The sequence below is a fragment of the Aspergillus fischeri genome, genomic scaffold (assembly GCF_000149645.3).
Source record: "Aspergillus fischeri NRRL 181 1099437636261 genomic scaffold, whole genome shotgun sequence".
Taxonomy (NCBI): domain Eukaryota; kingdom Fungi; phylum Ascomycota; class Eurotiomycetes; order Eurotiales; family Aspergillaceae; genus Aspergillus; species Aspergillus fischeri.
This window is the reverse complement of record NW_001509765.1, coordinates 710,629-728,994: the sequence shown is the minus strand read 5'-3', so window position 1 is coordinate 728,994 and position 18,366 is coordinate 710,629. Positions and strand designations below refer to the sequence as shown.

Sequence of the window (18,366 nt, the reverse complement as noted above, 5' to 3'; positions counted from 1 at the left end):
AGGCAAGATTCAACACCCTTTATGATGAGACGATGTTGGGACACCTGGTTGCATCGTCAATCATGCTGTCTGTATCATCTGCTCTTCCATCGAATTTATTCATCGTTGCAGGAGGGGCAACATGGGAGAGCGATGCCTGTGTTCCCGACTGGGGTGCTGGGATAACAAACGCATCCCGAAACCGGGCGCAACGATCTAAAGCCATTCTTCTTGGAGATACCAAGTACCGTTGGTCACACCAGCGGGCCATTGATGTCGTACGTTCAAGTCAGGAGAGTTACTACAACGATGATGTTGTCAGCCCAATTGAGCAAGTACAGTACTATTGCGCTATGTACAGATGTCGATTTGGATTCTTGATAACTGAAAAAGGTTTACTGGTTATGCAATTTGGCAGGAACGAGATTTGCAGCGAGCACCGAGAGTTCCACGGAATATACAGCAATCCCATCGACGAATGTTGTCGTCCTCAACTATGGACATATCTATCATATCGGAATCTCTTACAGACATGTCAGTCACTTCTCAGGATGTGTCAGCTCCTACGATCCGTCTGGTGCAGTACGCCTTTGTACCCTGGGAGGCGCAAGGGCGCGAGAAGTTGACAGTCAAGCTGGCTCTCTATTGCATCACTCTTCTGGCGAATGAGGCCAGCGAGCTCAGACCAGATTACGCCGCACTCGTTCCTGTATCTCAACCGCCGCTCAACACTGCGTCATCGCTCAATCAGGCCAGAACGCACACAGCAAGTTCACCGCGCAGAGAGCAACCACAGGAACAATCGACTGGCGCTCCCAAGAACCAAAGCTATACTGATATTAGTCTCACGGAACATGGTAATTATTACACTTTCTCCCTTGATTCTGGACCTGTGGCGAAGAATAAAAAAGAGTGGAGAGAGGAGCGTGACTATCTATTTCACGATGGCTTGAAGGTGAAGGGCAAGAAGCCACAATCCACGGCTGCTTCGAGTACCATGAGCACTTCGGTGGGCAAAAAGCCACAATCCACGACCGCTCCAAGTTCTACGGGCTACACATTTGTCGGACAACTATCGGAGCACGAAGGGCATTACCGAACCTCTAACGGGTCCGTTAACTTGCCAATGAAAGAATGGAAAACTATAGGCGGTTATTGCTATCACGAAGGGAGGAAACTTCAAGGCAAGAAGCCTTAAGCCAGAGGCTTGAATAGCAAAACAGAGTCGGGAAGCTTTTCGACGGTTTGGGTCTCAGCTATGCCTTAATATTCAACATACACTGGGCGACCATATCTTGAATAGCTACTTTCATTTTGATACTTCTGATATCAGTCGCGCCTTTGTATTCAACATACACTTGGCCATGATTTTTCAACAGCTACTTTCGGTTTTCATGCGTCATTGAATACACTGACTTCACATCACGTTTTGATTGCTAAGCATGGCTCCAATTTAGTTCCTGAACCAGGTGCGATGCCCTCACAATCAGTAATCAGGGTACAACTTTTAAATTGTGCAGCCACCAGTCCTCGGCTCTTCTGTGTCCGGCGGAGAAATAGCAGGCATCTCCTGACCTATATTTTTTGTCTCACTTTTCTATTCCCTTGAATTCATTTTCTTTTCCCAGAGGAACTCTTTACTTGTAAAACTGGATGATTATTAATTAAAGTAGTTAATATGTGAGAAAAGGGAGTACTCCTAGTACAGCTAACCGTACAGGTATGGACTTTGGATCAAACCAATGGGCGCCTCCAAACTCTTGAGGGCCATACTGATCCACTGAAAACAATTGCCTTATTGCCATCAACAACTGATACTATAATACTGTAACACGGTGCGGATTTCGCCAACAAACCGTTGAGAACGCTCATTCAATGAGAACCTTGTCATTGCCGGAGGATGGAGGCCGTCTCATTTCGGACCAAGGTACCACGGACCGATGCCCAAATCATGGACCATGATTCAAGCTTACCTGCGAGGTTTTCGTGATCGGCACAGTTAAACTGGATTGTCTGCTCCGCATGGCACAGCTCTCCATTAATAATTGGAACGCGGATGGTGGTCGAACACTTTTACATTGCTCAACCATTGATGGATGCTCAACCGAACTGCGGTTGGTTCAACTGTCGATGTGCTGACCGCTTGAACATCAACAATGCCTTTCACACTTGAAAGTTTAAGAACAAGCAATATCAATAAATATTGATGAATACCTTGCTTAGCCCTTATTGGGCCACCCTTTTGAATACTATATCCAACCCTGTGCAACGTCCAATTGCTTCATTGTCTAAAAGATGAACACTGTATCTCCAAGGATACTTTCGAAAGAAATTTTCGCAAAGTTAGCTGCACGCGTTTTGGCCCAGCTTGCATTATTGTTGGTGTCAGTGCCGACTTCGTTTGACGATAGTTTCCGGACATACTGGTCGTACATCTTGTACAGAGTCTGCATCCACGCACTCGATTTCACAACGTTGGCGGGCCCATTGTGACCACCATCCTTTAGAAGGTTTTTATGCTTGTTGAGATTGATAAATTGTTAACAAGCATAATACTCGTTCTGGGGATCCCCGCATTTGGAGGTTACAACAACCTTGTGGAAGCTAATTGGTTACCTGTTCACTGTGCTTCCTGGCTTGTATGGACGACTCCTTGACTAGTCCTGTATCATGAGCATCTTCCACTGACACTCTCCGGAAGGGACTTCTACTTGAACAGTTAAGCTCGTTTATCATACGTTGTTGAGCGTGCCCTGCTCGTGGGATGCCCAATGGCTTGCTGTCCGCACCGTCGTTGCCCACCAAGGCTTGGTTGAGGCTGACAACATGAAGCTAATGACTCACATGCACGCTTCAGGCAAAGATCAGGCTGCGGGAATTGCTGAAAACATTCTTTATTAAGTAAACTTACATATGCTTTATTACGTAGATTTACATACGCATGCCGCTCAGACTGGTGAACCACTGTCAAGCAGATAGCTCATTGGAAATACTCTTCCGGCGGATGTACTCATCTTCTCCGCATGATAGCTATTCAACTAGACTGTTGGCAGCCTCCTATAGACGTCATCAATTTCAGAGGGCTGGACGCCCTCATTTCCTTTAGTGCATCACTCACAAGTCGACACATATCAACGCCAATTCGGACCTGTATGTTTGAATAACGACGAACGGCCTCTGTCTATGAGAAACCATTACAGCTTGTTGAACTCATTACTCACCTTCTGCTCCGAGCGCCGATTTACGTGGTTGAGCTGCTCGAGAATAGGTATTCCCTTTGTGGACATTATTCCGGGAGAATAGCCCTTCGATGAACGATGCTGCACAATTGGCTCAACATTACTGATTTGCTCAATTCAAAGTGCCCACTAAGCGTGGAGTGACTGGTCCCTGGTCCGGGCACTCGCCGAGCGCAACTCCCGTCAAAGGCAACAGTCTGGGGTTTTGCATACTCACCAGTTAATGCGTCGAAGAACTTTGTGGGGGTTGCGCATTGGGGATCCCAATGGGGATGGGCCGACCATAGGGATTCACTGGTTGCGCATAGGTGGGAACGCTTGGTATCAAGCCCTGTCAGTAGCCTTGTCCCTCATGGTTGCGCCCTCATTCTACAGAATACCGACCTGCTTGCCGAAACTTAACGGCTCCAGTCCAATACTTAGTCTGAATCAGTCTGTGTTAGTTACTAGGACCATTACACAATGCGATGCATGTACGATTGCGAATAATAGACCAGGTATCGGATTTTCGAAAGATCAAAGAGAGAACCCGGATCAAAAAACCGTGTCTCAAGCTTCACCAGGGTCGCGTGCCGATGGGGCACAAGGGTCCTCGTATTGACTTGGAAGATCAAGGCTAAGAATGACTTGACTGGAGCTGAAAATCTGACTTGTTGTCCAGACCCCTGCCTCTTACTCGTAGCCTTCATACGTGGAGCTCTGATGATATTGGTCAAAGCCCCTATCATTGACGCCTAGTATAGCCAAATTTCTGTGCAGGCTATTTTTCTAGCGCCTACTTTTCCAGCGCCTACTATACAGCACATCGGAATCTCTAGCGATTGTGTGTCCTCTACCTAGCAAAGCCAACCCCACCTACGCAAAAGTCGAACCATTTGAGAATATCTGTTCGCCGTCCTCAGTCGCCCAGGGTCAGCATACTGGACGAATATACTACTGTTTTGCGAACATTTATGTGCGAGGGCGCTGAGAGAGAGCCTAGGGCTGAGGCGAGACTAAGGAGGGCGAAAAAGTCATTGCGACCCTTTAATGAACTATGGTTATGCCTGTGTTTCTATGATCCTGCTTGACTCACGCAGCTTCAGGCACATGTACAATACCTCAGTACACCTGCCCAGGTCAAAGAATATCTCGGTTGACTTTGAAATGGACTCATGGATCTCTGTAGGGGCGATAATAATATGTAGGATGCAGTATGTACCATATACCTATCCAACTTGCCATCTATGAAGGGCCTTCTGTCTCAGCTTGCTTGCCTGGTAGTGCATTGTACATCCTGAGCCACGTTACAAAGACTTAATGGCCAGGCCCTTGCTAACACATCTTCGCTTCTGGTAGCACGTTAGCAATAACAGTCAATTTACGTCACGTCTTTTAAAAGTTTCGTCGTATGTTCTTCTCGTTTCTATCAGGACCTGAATGATGCTGCGGTAAGCATCTGTTCGAAGGTCTTGCTGAAATTGAGGCACTGGGGGCAGTACCCTGTCTGCGAGATGCTTAAGAGTCAAGCATGCATTATGTCGGCCATTGTCACCCTGAAGCGTAGGCAGGATGAGGTTTCTTTCGTCTACGAAAGTCGACGTCTCTCCATGCCATGATGTAGTGTGTAGACCTCGTAAGGAGTCGCGACTCGTCAGGTTCGATTCGACTCGGAACCGCCAAGACTCAGGTTCAGGTTCTAAGGTCTTGGAGTCGCGATCCGACTCCAGCATTCTTAGAGTCGAACCTGACAGGTTCGACTCGAACCTCAGGTTCCACAAACAGTGCAAACATAGGAAATCTCGTAATATGCATATTTTGTGCAGTTTTCGTCTGTATTTTTGAGTATTTGGTTTACAGTATAGGCGAAAAGGTCAGAACCGTCAGATTAAAATGATTTTAGTATAGAATCGGATGGGAGCTTTCACATTTTAAATTCTACTATTTTTATGGCTTGTGATACACAAATTGATCTTCATCTCGCTTCGAACGCTTTGGAACCCGCCCTGATGTTCGCCTCTGAGTACTACTTTCGCCATGCAGGTCGTTGTTGTCAGGCAGAGGGACTTCGTCCTGATAATCTTCATTATCCAGTTCAATCAGTGGCCCTTGGTCCTCTGTGGCTTCAGTCCTTGGTCTTTTACCAAGCACACGCTCACTGGGCCGCTGTATCGGTGGAGATATAGCTGCTGGGGCATCTTCTTCGTTGTCACTGATTAGATCGAATTCATCTACCGCATTACGAGCATCTTGTTCTTCTCTTGCTGCTTGAATCTCCTGGGCTGTGAGATATTCATTGACGAAGGTTAGCTGCTCTGATTCAATGTCAAATCTTGATGTACACATAGACGTCATGAGATCCTTCATTGTGTTTGGCTTCAGGGAGCCTCGACGGTAGTGACATATGTCACGAGCCGAGTTGAATAGTCGTTCAACACCAGAACAGATTGACTCCTGTATGTGTGCCATGAAGTGGTTTAAAGCCAAGCAAGATCTCACGATAGTTCCAATCCTCATCGATAAAGTAGCCTCTGACAGCCATAAAAGCCTGGCGAAAGGGCGAGGTCCAGCAATCTAATGCAATAGAGAGCTTAGCGCCTGTAGGAAGCTTGGAAAGAAGATTCTGCAGTTGTTCTTCAACTATCTCTCGAAGGTGACGTCGGACCATATATGCGGAAGGGATTTTGGGTAAGGATGGCGCAAGCCGGGCCATCTCAATGAGGGCACTAAACTGAGGGTGCTCAACGAGTTGAAATGGCAATCGTAAGGCAGTAATAAATGCAATTACCCTCTCCATCCAAGCTTGTGGAGTAAAGGTAGGTTTTTGAGAGGCCAGATGTGCCTAAGATAACTAGAACTTAGTAGGGATAAAATGAATCTGTAGGGATGAATATCTCAATATACCCCTTCTTGTATGAGCCTTCTGATATCTTGCGACCGAGGCGCTACCCTCCGACAGTTAACCCCTTGCAAGTGTTTGTTCGTAGAGGATGTTCCACGATGGCCGTTCGCTGGATGATTGAGGATTTGGCCGCATGTTTTACACATAACCTTCGGAGACCCATCTTGGATAGAGGCGACCTGGTGAAAATGCTTCCAACACTCTGCCTAGCGCTTATTCTCAAAGATATTCCGTTTCAACCGACTTCCAAACTTGGTCTTCAACCACCACGCAACGAATTCATCATTCACCATCTCTGTCCAGAGAAGATAGTTCTTCTTTTTCTCTGCGCCAACGCGTTCAAGGGTGTTAGGATGGAGGGCGGTACTGGAGGCCGGGCGAATTCACCGTCAGGTGTAGAAGCAGGCGTCTGCTGGCTGGATGAAGCATCAGGGAAGAATGGCTGTGGACCATCGGATGGAAGGAAGGGAAAACTATCTAGAGGGGTATCCTCATAGATAGATGAGGCATAATTATCGGAGAACTGAGAGATTTGACTCTGTGACATGGTAAATAATAGAGTTAGGATGATAGAGAAGGACTGGAAGAGACTTACTAGAGGTCAAGTGAGGTAGAACTGAGGGAAATAGGAAAAACTACGAGAATCGGCTGCCAACGCGAGCTGAATGAAGGTGTTGATACGTCTATTATAATATAGACTGCTAAGACTGGGCTATCTACCTGCGTGTGTGACAATTGGTCAGTGAGGCCCCCTACAGTCAGGGTCCGTCAGGTTCGAACCTGACGGACCCTGACGGACCCTGACAGAACCTGAATTAGAACCTGAGGAACCTGGCCTGGAACCTGACCTGGAAGCTCACCTTGACCCACATGAAGAGTCGTTTCAATCTGATTTTCGCCCAAGTCCTCGACCCCCAAGTATATAGTCTCGTTGCTTTCAAGGGATAAACACACAATATACAGAGTAAATATAGGATAAACTGATTGAAAATAGCATTAAGATATGCTGCTCCTTGTGGTCCTAGTAAAATTAGTGCGTGTACCATAGTGGTAGCTTAAGAAGTTACTTGCCGGAGCTAGGGTTGGTGGTGGCCAAGAATGATCCTCTACGGAATTGAAAATTGTGGTACCTCGAGGGTGTTCGATAAGGAGGAAGACCTTAGCATGGCAAAGATCTGCTAACTCGAATGCTTTATGGATTGCAGTCTTCTTTCTCTTTGAGATCTTGTCGCGTTCCGATTTGCCAGGGTCGGAACCACCCATGTTAGGCAATGCACGCAGAATACAAGGAAGCAAAGCTCAGGCGCAGGGAAAAATTGAGGATTTGAAGAAAAAAAAAAAAAAAAAGGAGCTGGCTAGAAGGAAAACAGATCTCTCCACGAGATGGTAACTCTTTTTAAATTGAATCCAAAAGGGGGGTAAGTCAACCTCCCCGACTAGTTATGGGAAGAACAATTAGTGATGCATCGCTATGGATCGGACAAAGCTAGGGTAAGTAGCTTGACCCACAACGAGCCACTCCAAAGTACCTTGTGAACCGTGCTGTCTGATCACGCGACCCGCGATCGCTTCCCGCCCCCATCCTGTTGTGAGACATCTGAAGCTCGCTTTCTGCGCTTTCCCTGAAATGGACCAACATGAGCGGTGCACTCACTACAGGCCGCAATTCCAGCGCGACCGTGGTGATGCTGACCAAATGGAGAGTCGATCTTCTGCGCCAAAATGAATGACCGTACAGTGTCTGGAAATCCGTTGATCCTCCACCTCTTTTGGGAATTTGATCGCAAATAAATGTTCACGGTTTCGTCTAGGTGGTTGATAAAAAATGACACGGCTTTGCGATAACGACCGCAGCCTCTACAGACATCTTCCAAGGCTTGAAAGGATCCGAGTGATTCGGAGTCAGTTATAAAGTCCAGACGCTGTGGATGAAGGCGTTCTATCGCCGTGATTATCTGTCGCGCGACCCCTTTACACCGGACAGTTCCCCGGCAAGAAAGCGGTAAATTCCCTGTCTCGGGGATAGCCTCCACCACAAAATATAGGCGAGAGATCAGGAACGCAATGGCTGCGTCGCGCGCAAGAGCGGTGCTTCCAGCCTGAAGTATGACGAGATTGCGGTAATCATCCATGGCCTCAACGCTGTCAATAGCATTTGGGATTTCACGTAAATGGACGTTGAACCGAAAATAATCAGGTTTGTCAGCTTCGTCCAGTTGGTTGAACATCTCCATCCATTTTGGATCCGTATCCATTGATGCCATCCAGGCGTCGAAACCGCGGCGGACGAAACTATCCCTGAAAACATGGCGGAAATGCGGAGTCTCTGCGGACGGTTGCGGTATCGCGCCGGTCCCAATAGATAACAGCCTTGCTGGATGTTTTCTCGAGGGCCAAACCTGGCGTACGAGCCTGCGAGCGATGCCAGCAGCAAAGTTGTCTCGAAGCCCGCCATCCTGGAACGAACCGATGTCTCTAATATCCGCTGTGGGGAAAAAGCTGTTGCTGAAGTCAGTAGATATCCTGTGATCTACAGCCAATGCATAGCAAGGGCGTTCTCACAAAGGGGCTGCTGCCGTGGCTCTTGCTCTGGTTACTCAATCGTCAGTTACAACGCTGAGAGGAACATAAGAATCCTCCGGACTCACGCTTCCCATACGAGAGGCTCGTGGTGTGGATTGAGCGGCCGTACAATCTTGAACTCTAAGATGAGGTTAGCAACGTCTTCCCTGCAGACGCCTGGTTGCACAAACCGCAGTTATCAGTAGATCCGTGGTCGGAGTTGAAGTTACCAAAGACACATGAGTGTGTATCCTTAGCGATGCTGGTTGCCACAACACCGAATCTCGTACCGGAGATTGCGGTCGATTGCCTGTCGAATGCACCGAAGATCCTATGATCGTCGCCGAAAACATCCTTCAATGCCAGATCAAAAGTACCGCTGTCGTAGCATCCGTCATGGAGGAGCCATAGCACCCATCTGGGGAGAATGGCCAAGGGAAGCTCTGCCTTAAATACCGTTCGGAAAAAACGAGAGATGGCCGACTCACGTCTTTCATGGAAAATACGTCGCGCTACCCTATCGAACATATCTGAGCATTTGCGAGCGTTCCATTTCATCTTGAACAGACCAAGAGTACTTAATCCGCCTAGGAGCGGTCAGCAAGTGCCCAGACCCCTTGAGCGGCGCTAATAAAGGGATCAGGAAAACCCGCGGCGCGCAGAATGCAAGAGAGAGGAAAGTCGGTAATTTCACTTACCCGAGCTCGTCCCCACAGCAAGGTCTACCAGGTCCTGAAGCGGGCAGGAAGGACCGAGATGCTCCTGAATCAAGACCAAAAATTCGAGTGGGATGACACCACGTACACCGCCGCCGTCAATGGCAAGGATTGTGGGATTCATTGTTGGCGAAAGGATGTCGATCACCAGCGGCATCTTGTAGAGGCAATAAATACAGCTTTTTATGGTAAACCGGTAGTCCACGGACAAAGTGGGCTCCCCAAATATTTGGGCACAATGATCGCAGATTGTGTGACCGCAAGCCAATGCGTGCCTGTGCTCGCCGAGATCAACCGGGAGCTACCTCCACTGCTTGAAGCTAAGATCGCCCGTACCTCGAAGGGGATACCAGAGGATCCGGGGTCGATCATGCCAATCGTAGCTCGGGTCAATGAGGCTGGCAGTTCCAGTACCTGTGCACCGTTCTTATACACCGCGTAGCCAAGAGCATTCCCGACTGATGACCAGGTAAGGGTGACGGAGCTATAGTCCGCAGAGGAGACGACCGTGTCGCTTGGAAGACCAGCAACGTAGGAGCCAGTAACTTTAGCGGGGTCATGAATGCGAGGCTTGCCACCTGATACGGCGCCGATGACTGCTTGCATATAAGCCTCGTTGGGTAAATTATCGTAAGGGTTAGGTTGGTCATCATTGGTAATTTCCAGTAACCCTGCATGGCGGCTCCAGGCCAAAGCAGCAACATTCGCAATCTTATCCTGTGGTACTTTGTAGATGATATGCCATATCTTTCGGGGATCTTTTGGCGTCCAATCATTCGGTACAAAAGAGTTTGTATAAGTCTCATAGCTGCTCTCGAATGTCAACAGCGTATCCATAGTGTTTTCAAAGCATTGAGCTATTGGCGAGCCAGGATTGAGTACTGTATATGCGCCGGGGTGTTTCCGCTTCGTATAACTGTTGATATATGCGTATAAGTCTGCGTAGATATTGTTGGGACCGCATTCTGGCCAGCCTCCATCGAAAAAGATGCCGCCGAGACTGGTGCCGTATAGCTCAAACCACTTGTCGACATCTTGTTCAATTTGCGAAGCCCAGTCTGCGAGGTCGTGCGAGCCTAGTCGAGTTGTGAATCGTTGCTGACTTACCCCCAGGTAGCCAGTCCGAACGTAACCAAGGATCTTTTTGCCTTGACTGGCAGCCTGATCGATGACCGATTTCCAGTTCTTCTCGATCACATAATCCGGACCGTTTAGAACGTTCGCGACCAAGACGCTGACCTTGCCAGAGTCGTATGCGAGGAGCCGTTTCCACGAGGCCGGGTCTCCGAGGGGGTTGATGTATGACGCAATGGCGATCTGCTGGCCTCCATCACCACCCGTTCCAGCCACTCCTCTGTTATTCGCGATGGCGGCAAATAGCTCCTCGGCGTGTGTAGCATACGCCGTTGCCTTGGGGTGGAACGAGCGCATGTAATGTAACGGCACCAGACTCTGGGCGTTGGCGTCGTCACCGGCAGCAGCGTGAATGGCATCCAGCAGCGACTGCCAGTCTGGGTACTTCTCAGCGCCCTCCCATTCCCACGGCGGCGTGCCGTTGGCAGGCTTTGCTGTGGGAACTACCTTGCCCTGACCGGGGAAAATGAAATCAAGCAGGCCCTGCGCAAGGTCGACACGGTTCGTTGACGCAGCGTTATTGGGGTCGCCAGGGCCTTCAGAGGGGGTGTCGATGTGGTTGTTCGGCGCCCAGAACCACACACTGTATTCCGTCATGTCCTGGGAGGCCCCCGGTTCACAGTAGCGGTGGCCGTTGTAGGCGTCTTGGATTCCTTCCACATATATGACGCCCATTCCCTTGAGATCTTCAGCTGCCGCTTTGATGGCCGCGTTGACCTGGCGAACCTTGTCATTAAGCTTCTGGCGGAGCTCCAGGGTGAGTTTGGGCTGCTCGCTCCACCAACCTGGCCAAACTGACCAAGTATAATTGTTACATTCGGGACCCATGCCGAAGAAGGTAACATACTCGAGGACAAACACCTGGAAGCTTTCGCGAGGCTTGGCGCCGCCGGCCTGCCGTCCTGCGTGTGCTACTTGGTACAGGGCCAAGTTGACTTTGTCCTTAAACCTCCCGCTGTCAAGTTCGTCTTGAAGTTTATCAAGGGTACTCTGGCAGTTGTCCGCCTTGTAGGCTTTGTATATGCAATCGTTCAATATACTATTCTCCAGCGGTCAGTAAGCAAAATATGGTGCACAGTGAATCATAGGGAGGGGGGATGCTCACGTAGATAGCATCGCGTCGTTGCCTCCAATAGTCATCACAGCAATTTGCGGTTTTCCAAAGGGCTGGTTGCGTGGGCGATCGTCGCCCTCTAGATAGTTTCCCTGCTTCAGCTGATAGGCAACCGGTTCTTCTACCTTGTCGCCAGTATAAGCGTGGAAGCTAAAACGCGGTAGAGTGTCGTCGTTGTTGATAAAGGCCTAATTGTCTGTGTCCTGGGCCATTTGCCTGGGATACGCACGTTTCCCACGAATGGCGTCCCCGCCCATTTGTTCATTTATGCCATTGCAGCCAGTACCTGCGGTGTACGAATCACCGACGGCGATGAACTCCGAAATCTTTTGGGTGGGCCTTGTATAGGGCAAGAACGAGGGATCGGCCAATTCAGCAGATATCGACTGGGCGGCAGCCGAGTAGTCAATGGCTTGGGCTAATACACCGGGGACGGCGAACAGTCCCCAAAGGTGGAGGTAGTACCTAAGGCGCATGGTGCTCTGACTGATGCGAGATGGAAAAAGATCAGATGCCTATAGATTCTGGGAAGAGTGCAGGCCAACAGTACGAGTATATATAGTAAAATTGCTTGACCCAAAGAACAAGCGGCCAATAGTGGAAATTCCATATACTATACCCCTAGACCTCAGCGTGCCATAGAAATGCCAAAGCGAAGCCCAGGCCCATCTTGACATCCTCGAAGGCCCCCAATATCGGATTGCACGATGAGTATATGGGCTAGACTAACTGAGGATGAATGTAACAGTTCAAGTAGCCCTAGTGCGTAAGCTATTTTGTCCCTGACATTGAGGATATCCATTACAGTTGCGAGAAGGAGAAAGTTAGCACTGTGTCCCATTTCCACCTTCTAATTTGAAGGACGTAAACCAGGCGCTGTCGGTTGGTAGTGATCCTATGGATCCACTCTAGAGAAATAGACTAATTAATACCAACCAGTTTAGACCCTTCCGGACCGAGATCCATCATCCTTGGAAGATGTTAGCGTGGTGACGTCCCCTTAATAGTGCAGGAATAGGTCGATATAAACTGCTATCGCCGCCCCTAGTGCTACAATAGTTTGGAATGGGTTAATTCACATCTCCTATGCGCCATTTTGCCGGACCAGGTGAAATCTCTGCCAGGGACCGTTTGCGCTCTTAGTGTATAGTTAGCAGTTACATGCAATGTCACGTCCAACGGAGGAAGACCCTGAAGGGGACCTTAATGCGGAGGCGCTGCTGGTTGACAGCCATCCCAACCCACAGAGCTACTCTGGGAAAATCAGAACCGAATGCACTCTACATCCTCCCCTACGAGCGATCCGAAACCCTGAAATCCTGTGGCTCAAAAAACTTCCCAACACGCATGACTGGGATCGATTTGCCTCGCTCCCGTTAAGGTGTACAGCGCTTTAGAGAGCGCCAAGGGACTAGTAGTGGAATTAAACTACAGGGATGATGAGCCACTAAGTGTCCCGCGGGCTTCCTAGTACAGTGATTCGGAATACTCCGTCCGGAGAGACGGACAGACGATCAACGGAACAGCTAGTATGAATCTCGAGAATCGAATCGATGGATACAGGACACCTCTCGTCTGCAGCCATTCTTCGGATCATTCCCATTATGTCACCACAAGGTAATCACTTTCCAGTCGTTGTCGACCAAGACGGCCTATGGACATGGAGCCCAAAGGACAATATCAGGCCTCATGCAAATCCCAGTAGTGGACCGGCTCTAGTTGCATAAGAATCGTAGAAGCCGTCCAATCATGTTCCATAATTAGATTGAATTAAGCCCAGACCATAAGGTACCCACAAAATCCTTCCCTGCGATTTATAAAAATGTCCACCAGTTATAATATCTTCCGGTGTCGGCTATATCTGAGAACCGCACTATGACAATCATTGGACCAAAGATTGCACTCAGGAAGGTATCCAACACAATAGACTGAGAGAGACAAGGATCATGGAGACAGTACTTCAATTATTTTTCTATTTGCCGCGATTGGCAAGTAATATTCAATCTAAACAGAACTCTCCACCATCCTCATTTCAAGCCCACTCTAAACGGTGGATAAGCTTCGAATGTCACTCGAAGCCCAGCCAAGCCAGCCATTTGATGCCATTCGGTCGAGAGAGAAGCTCGACCGCCATACAAGGCAATCATAGCGGCGAGTGAGGAGCCATGGCCTCCGATATCTTTTTCAGCAGGCGCGCGGCTTCCAGGCTGGGGAGATTGTGAACAATATGAGCCAAATGGTTCGGACAATCCGGATTCCCAGCGTTGTGGTTGGGCGCTAGTTTAGGGCGGCTATGGAGAGGCAGTTTCTAGACTCTAATAGTACTAGCCTAGTAGGCAGTCAAGTGACATAAAGCCAACACTCCTCTCGTCCCTTATTGTTCACTCACCCTGAGCTGTCTCAAAAATGTAATCCGCAACCGCTGCCACGCGATGAAATCAATTCTCCCACAAATCTTTTCTCTTTGCACCGCTGCACTCGCTGCTCTTGCCAAGACCAACCCCACACAGCAAGAATTACTCGTCGGCGTGGATATTATGGCTCAACAAGACAACAAAGTCCGCGGCCACAACAATGCCATCTATGACACCGTGCCTAAGGATGACCAGATATTCAGAATCCAGTTCCTAGAGATTGCCCCAACACCTATTATCGCGTGAGATCTCCCCTCTCCTTAAAGTACAGCTTAATCTTAATTATAACATTTGATGTTAACATCCTGATGAAGCGACCGTGTCTTCTTCGTCTACCTACGCGGTTATCTACCTGAATCTAAAAAGAAGGAGCTGGCACTTCCTGATGAGGGCCTCATTAATGCGACCCTCAAAGTGAGCGCCTCTACTGTCTACCCAGATGGTAGTCATGATAATGAAGACTCCACTACAGGGCCATTAAAGACTACGCCCTTTAATGATCTAGCCCACCTCACTATTCGTAATACCTGTGGAGTTCAGGTTGACTACATGCCTAGTAGCGGCCGCAGTGATATTTTACTAGATTTCCAGATTCCTACAATGTTTTTGAGGAGTGGTATGTGGACTTTTAAGGTTGATGCACGAGTTGGAGATGTAAATAATACGTGCCTATTTGCTATGAAGTTGACACAATGGTTAGAGGGGGGGCTTAAATAGGATATTTGGAATGATCTAGGAGCTCCATGACACAACTACTCTCACAATGTTCTGTAATTTCCTGTCAAGATTTAAAGCCGCGCGAAGACTTTTGAGAGATGAGGAGGAGAACGGGAGGGGGAAGTCTCCTTCCAGTTTTTAATAATATGTTAGCACTTGGGTGTATTAGTGGCAAGGTTTGTTTTATACATTTTTGTAGCTAGTGCTGGCAATTATATTACTACCTCTAACTGATACATTCTTGTATCTAGTTTAGGTGATCATATCCTACTTCCAGTTGTTCTTTATTTTCGAGTATCTTTATCAAAGGAGGGCCCGGGAGGATAGTGAAATATATGCTACTTTTGCCCGCCTGGTAAATCTTTGAACCTTTTCCATGAAGTGCGTTAGTAAGCTGTACGGAACTTTTTGTAAATAAAAACCATTATATTTAACTGACTGTATAGTACTGTATAGTGCCCTGAACTGAACGTAGTAAGAGGAAGGGAAGAACTAAACCTGCCTGCGACAGGCATACCCACAACAGAGAGGGATTTCTATGTAGAAAGGCTATTTCCACGCGTGTTTCTCCTTCGTCAGTGCCCCATCTGCTTTTATCTCTAGTATACCTTGGCACTTAGTTGCTACAGTTTTCATGCAAAACTCTCATTCTTCATTGGGGGCTAGTCCACGAGAGCTCCACCTTCTTATTGCAACGACCCCATATACAATTGCCTTTCAACCAGATTCATGCAATCACGTATAAGAACGTGCCGTTGAGATAGACCATGCATGGAAACTTCGACTGTGAGGGCAAATTCCTGCTAGATTGCTGTAGTTTTCTGACATATCAGATTTTGCTCAACGTCGTCTGACTGCTTCAACCCACGAGTACTCGCTTTCTAAAATGGCTTACTTTCGTTTCTCTCTGTGCGTTCAACCTCTTCTTCTCCTCCTTCGTCTCCTTTTCGCGTCTCACCACGCAATATTATCACTCGGTTTGTCAGCACTGTGTCCAGTGAATAGAGGACTCTTACAGTCATGGCTACCCTGCCCCTGAAATAGCGTATCCCCAACCTCCTTCCGAGACGCGTGTATGCTTAGACTATGGCTTCCCGCTTCGCGCCAACGGCCAGCTTGTGCGCTGCGATTCTTGTCGAATAGCTTCCTCGCCAATTCCTCTTGAGGCCCGAGGATGCTTGGACTGTGGTCGTTCTATTCTCGCAAATCGCGCTTATACTCGCTGCGAGCTTTGTCGTCAGACATCACCACTTCAACAACCATCATCTTTGCGTCCTGCCAGAAGTCCTAACATGTTGATTTATTGGGCGTGTGGCAACCCTTTTTCTCCTCGTCCAGGGGTGACCCGCTGCTTCTCTGTAGGCCTAGACCCTCAACCACTGTGCAGCCAGCAACAGATTTTGCCCAGTTTTCTAAGGCTTTCAACCCATTCATAAATACCTTTCACCCAGTCAGCCGTCCCCCGCCAGCTACTCGCAAAAGAAAGGATGCCCCTAATCCCCCTTCATCAAACCCGATCAGACAGAAAACTTCAGCGAACAAGAGCCATCTTTCTCTGCTCCAGCAGGCACTTGGCTTTCTACATCAGGAGTTTGTATCCAGAGCTAAGGCTTCTGCTACATTCCCACCAGAGGTTTCTCCATCATATGTACATTCATCTATTTCTCATTATGAAAACAGGATTGCAGCTGCGGCGCAAGAGGCGACTTGTTGCGTATGCGGCCGCCTAGTCCCTCAAAGCAACATACGACAGTTAGTAGAAGACGACCACCTCCTTGAAGCTTGGAGAGATCATCTCGATAATTATGGCCGGCAAGACGGTTTCTGGACTGTGTGCTCCTCATGTTATTCTGCAATCTTTCAGCGACTCATTCCTAAATTCTCCTCCCAAAACCAAGTGAATGTTACAGTTCATCAGCACTATCCTACTGCCCTCAGTGACCTTACTCTTCCCGAAGAGTATCTCGTCGCCAAGCATATCGCCAATACGGACTTAGTCGTGAACATCAAAGCCCCTTATATGAGGCGTGGACGTTCACGCCGCCCCACACCAGAGATAATCAAGCTCTTTATGGATAGCCTCATTTAACCTTGATAAGTGGGCTATATTCCATTTCGAGGAAAGTACAGGCTCAACCAGAAAACTGAATGACTATGACCTTTTCTTTTAGAGAGGCAGAGTTGTTTCTGGGTCTTGAGTGTCTGAGTTGTCGTAGCGACCTTCTTCTGCACTCCTCGATGCCACCGAACCCATACCAAGACGGTGAACAACGTCAGTGACGCGGTCACTACAAAATATATCCACAAATACTTAAACCACAAGCGGGAAGCGGTGTGGGTGGGCTAGTCACGGATAGAAATGCGTAAGTTGAAACCAGCTGCTGCACTGAAGGCGCTAATCCGCTACAAAGTCGCTCAGCGCTCACTGTTTCGACCAGTCAAGCGGAGGTGCTGGGAGGCTTTCAGTATTGCTAGAACTGTAGTCTTGGTACTGTACACACCTCTTCTGGATTTGGGTATATGTTGCTGGCACTCTGCGGAATCAGTGATCACAGTGACGAGCCGAACAAGCAACATATCCTTGGTACTTCCAATTTCGGTGAGTACTTGGGTCGCTGCCGGAAGGCTGACACAAAGATATAGAGAAAATTATAAGATCATCTAATAGTTACGTAACACACGGATGAGGAATACATTGTACGAATCCGCAGGCACAACTTCGTTCTCTGTCCTAGTCATGGTTCCAATAATCGCTTCTTTCCACGAGGAGGCTTGTAGCAGTGGACATCTTCAAGATGGCATGCCAAGTCAGTCAACGACCCGTATCCCTGTGTACATGCGGGGTGCCGGCAGTGAAACTCGCCCGATAAGTTCTAGTGGCTGAGGTGAGATTGAACATGACCGTACCACTTGCTCATATCCAGATATTGCTCCATCTGTCGGGTCGGGCCTAGGCTTGTGTTACCCAGACAGAAAGAGCAGTAACCAGGCTTCACTGGGCAATTCCGGAATATTATCGGATCGCAGCGAAGCAATTCAGTAGGCTTGCTGAGGTGATCTTCGCAGTGCTGGCGCCATTCGTTGTGATTGTTAAACCACATGTCGCACTCAAAGCAAAACTCCGCAAAATCGTCTACGCTCATTTGACTGAGTCTCTTGTGATAGCACCGATATAGATGTAGCCATTGACGATGAGCGTGAAACCTACCAGGTCAGTAACAGTACTGTATATTAGCAGGGAAACACTTACCTATCGACTGATTTACCACACATGCACTTGCCGTCGTTGCCGGGTCGTAAGCCTGAGCAATAGGTAACCGGATGGTACTGGCTGCAGATTGTTTCCAGAGCCTTCATAGCCTCCCGCCCAGCTGAGCTTCGTATAGTTGTCCTAGTTGGCAAAATTTGAGCGAGGAGGTCCCACTCTGGCATAGCTCGCCGGCAGTAGTGGAAGAGAGTTTGTTCATAGACACTTCCTGTTTGAGTACCCTGTTGGACCTCGCGTTGTCACTTAAGTTCCTCCAGATACAGCTTATCCTTTTGATTTTGGACTCGGCGCCGTTACAGGTGAATCTGGTGCGCAGTTTCCTGGGCGTCGGCTTTCGCAAGT

General features: G+C 48.4%; 4 protein-coding genes across 4 annotated transcripts, besides 5 other annotated features; 2 read left to right on the top strand and 2 right to left on the bottom strand.

Moving 5' to 3' along the window:
• Positions 1-511: 511 nt before the first annotated feature.
• On the top strand, positions 512-1,086 carry NFIA_030930 (uncharacterized protein; the record flags this gene model as incomplete). The annotated part of the gene is made up of 2 exons (XM_001262556.1): positions 512-836; positions 935-1,086. 2 exons carry the CDS (start codon positions 512-514, stop codon positions 1,084-1,086), a joined length of 477 nt encoding a protein of 158 aa, XP_001262557.1.
• Positions 1,087-2,872: 1,786 nt separating this feature from the next.
• Positions 2,873-2,917: a microsatellite.
• Positions 2,918-3,983: 1,066 nt separating this feature from the next.
• Positions 3,984-4,013: a microsatellite.
• Positions 4,014-5,640: 1,627 nt separating this feature from the next.
• Positions 5,641-5,991: a mobile genetic element.
• A 125-nt stretch (positions 5,992-6,116) lies between these two features.
• Positions 6,117-6,314: a mobile genetic element.
• A 565-nt stretch (positions 6,315-6,879) lies between these two features.
• Positions 6,880-6,904: a microsatellite.
• A 745-nt stretch (positions 6,905-7,649) lies between these two features.
• On the bottom strand, positions 7,650-9,534 carry NFIA_030920 (patatin-like phospholipase family protein; the record flags this gene model as incomplete). The annotated part of the gene is made up of 4 exons (XM_001262555.1): positions 7,650-8,598; positions 8,748-8,802; positions 8,853-9,248; positions 9,360-9,534. The coding sequence occupies 4 exons, from the start codon at positions 9,532-9,534 to the stop codon at positions 7,650-7,652; spliced, it is 1,575 nt and encodes a 524-aa protein (XP_001262556.1).
• Positions 9,535-9,560: 26 nt separating this feature from the next.
• Positions 9,561-12,101, bottom strand: NFIA_030910 (uncharacterized protein; the record flags this gene model as incomplete). Its single annotated transcript, XM_001262554.1, has 4 exons — positions 9,561-11,555; positions 11,617-11,638; positions 11,751-11,775; positions 11,855-12,101. The coding sequence occupies 4 exons, from the start codon at positions 12,099-12,101 to the stop codon at positions 9,561-9,563; spliced, it is 2,289 nt and encodes a 762-aa protein (XP_001262555.1).
• Positions 12,102-14,057: 1,956 nt separating this feature from the next.
• NFIA_030900 (uncharacterized protein) lies at positions 14,058-14,520 on the top strand (the record flags this gene model as incomplete). The annotated part of the gene is made up of 3 exons (XM_001262553.1): positions 14,058-14,281; positions 14,354-14,453; positions 14,512-14,520. The coding sequence occupies 3 exons, from the start codon at positions 14,058-14,060 to the stop codon at positions 14,518-14,520; spliced, it is 333 nt and encodes a 110-aa protein (XP_001262554.1).
• Positions 14,521-18,366: the final 3,846 nt, after the last annotated feature.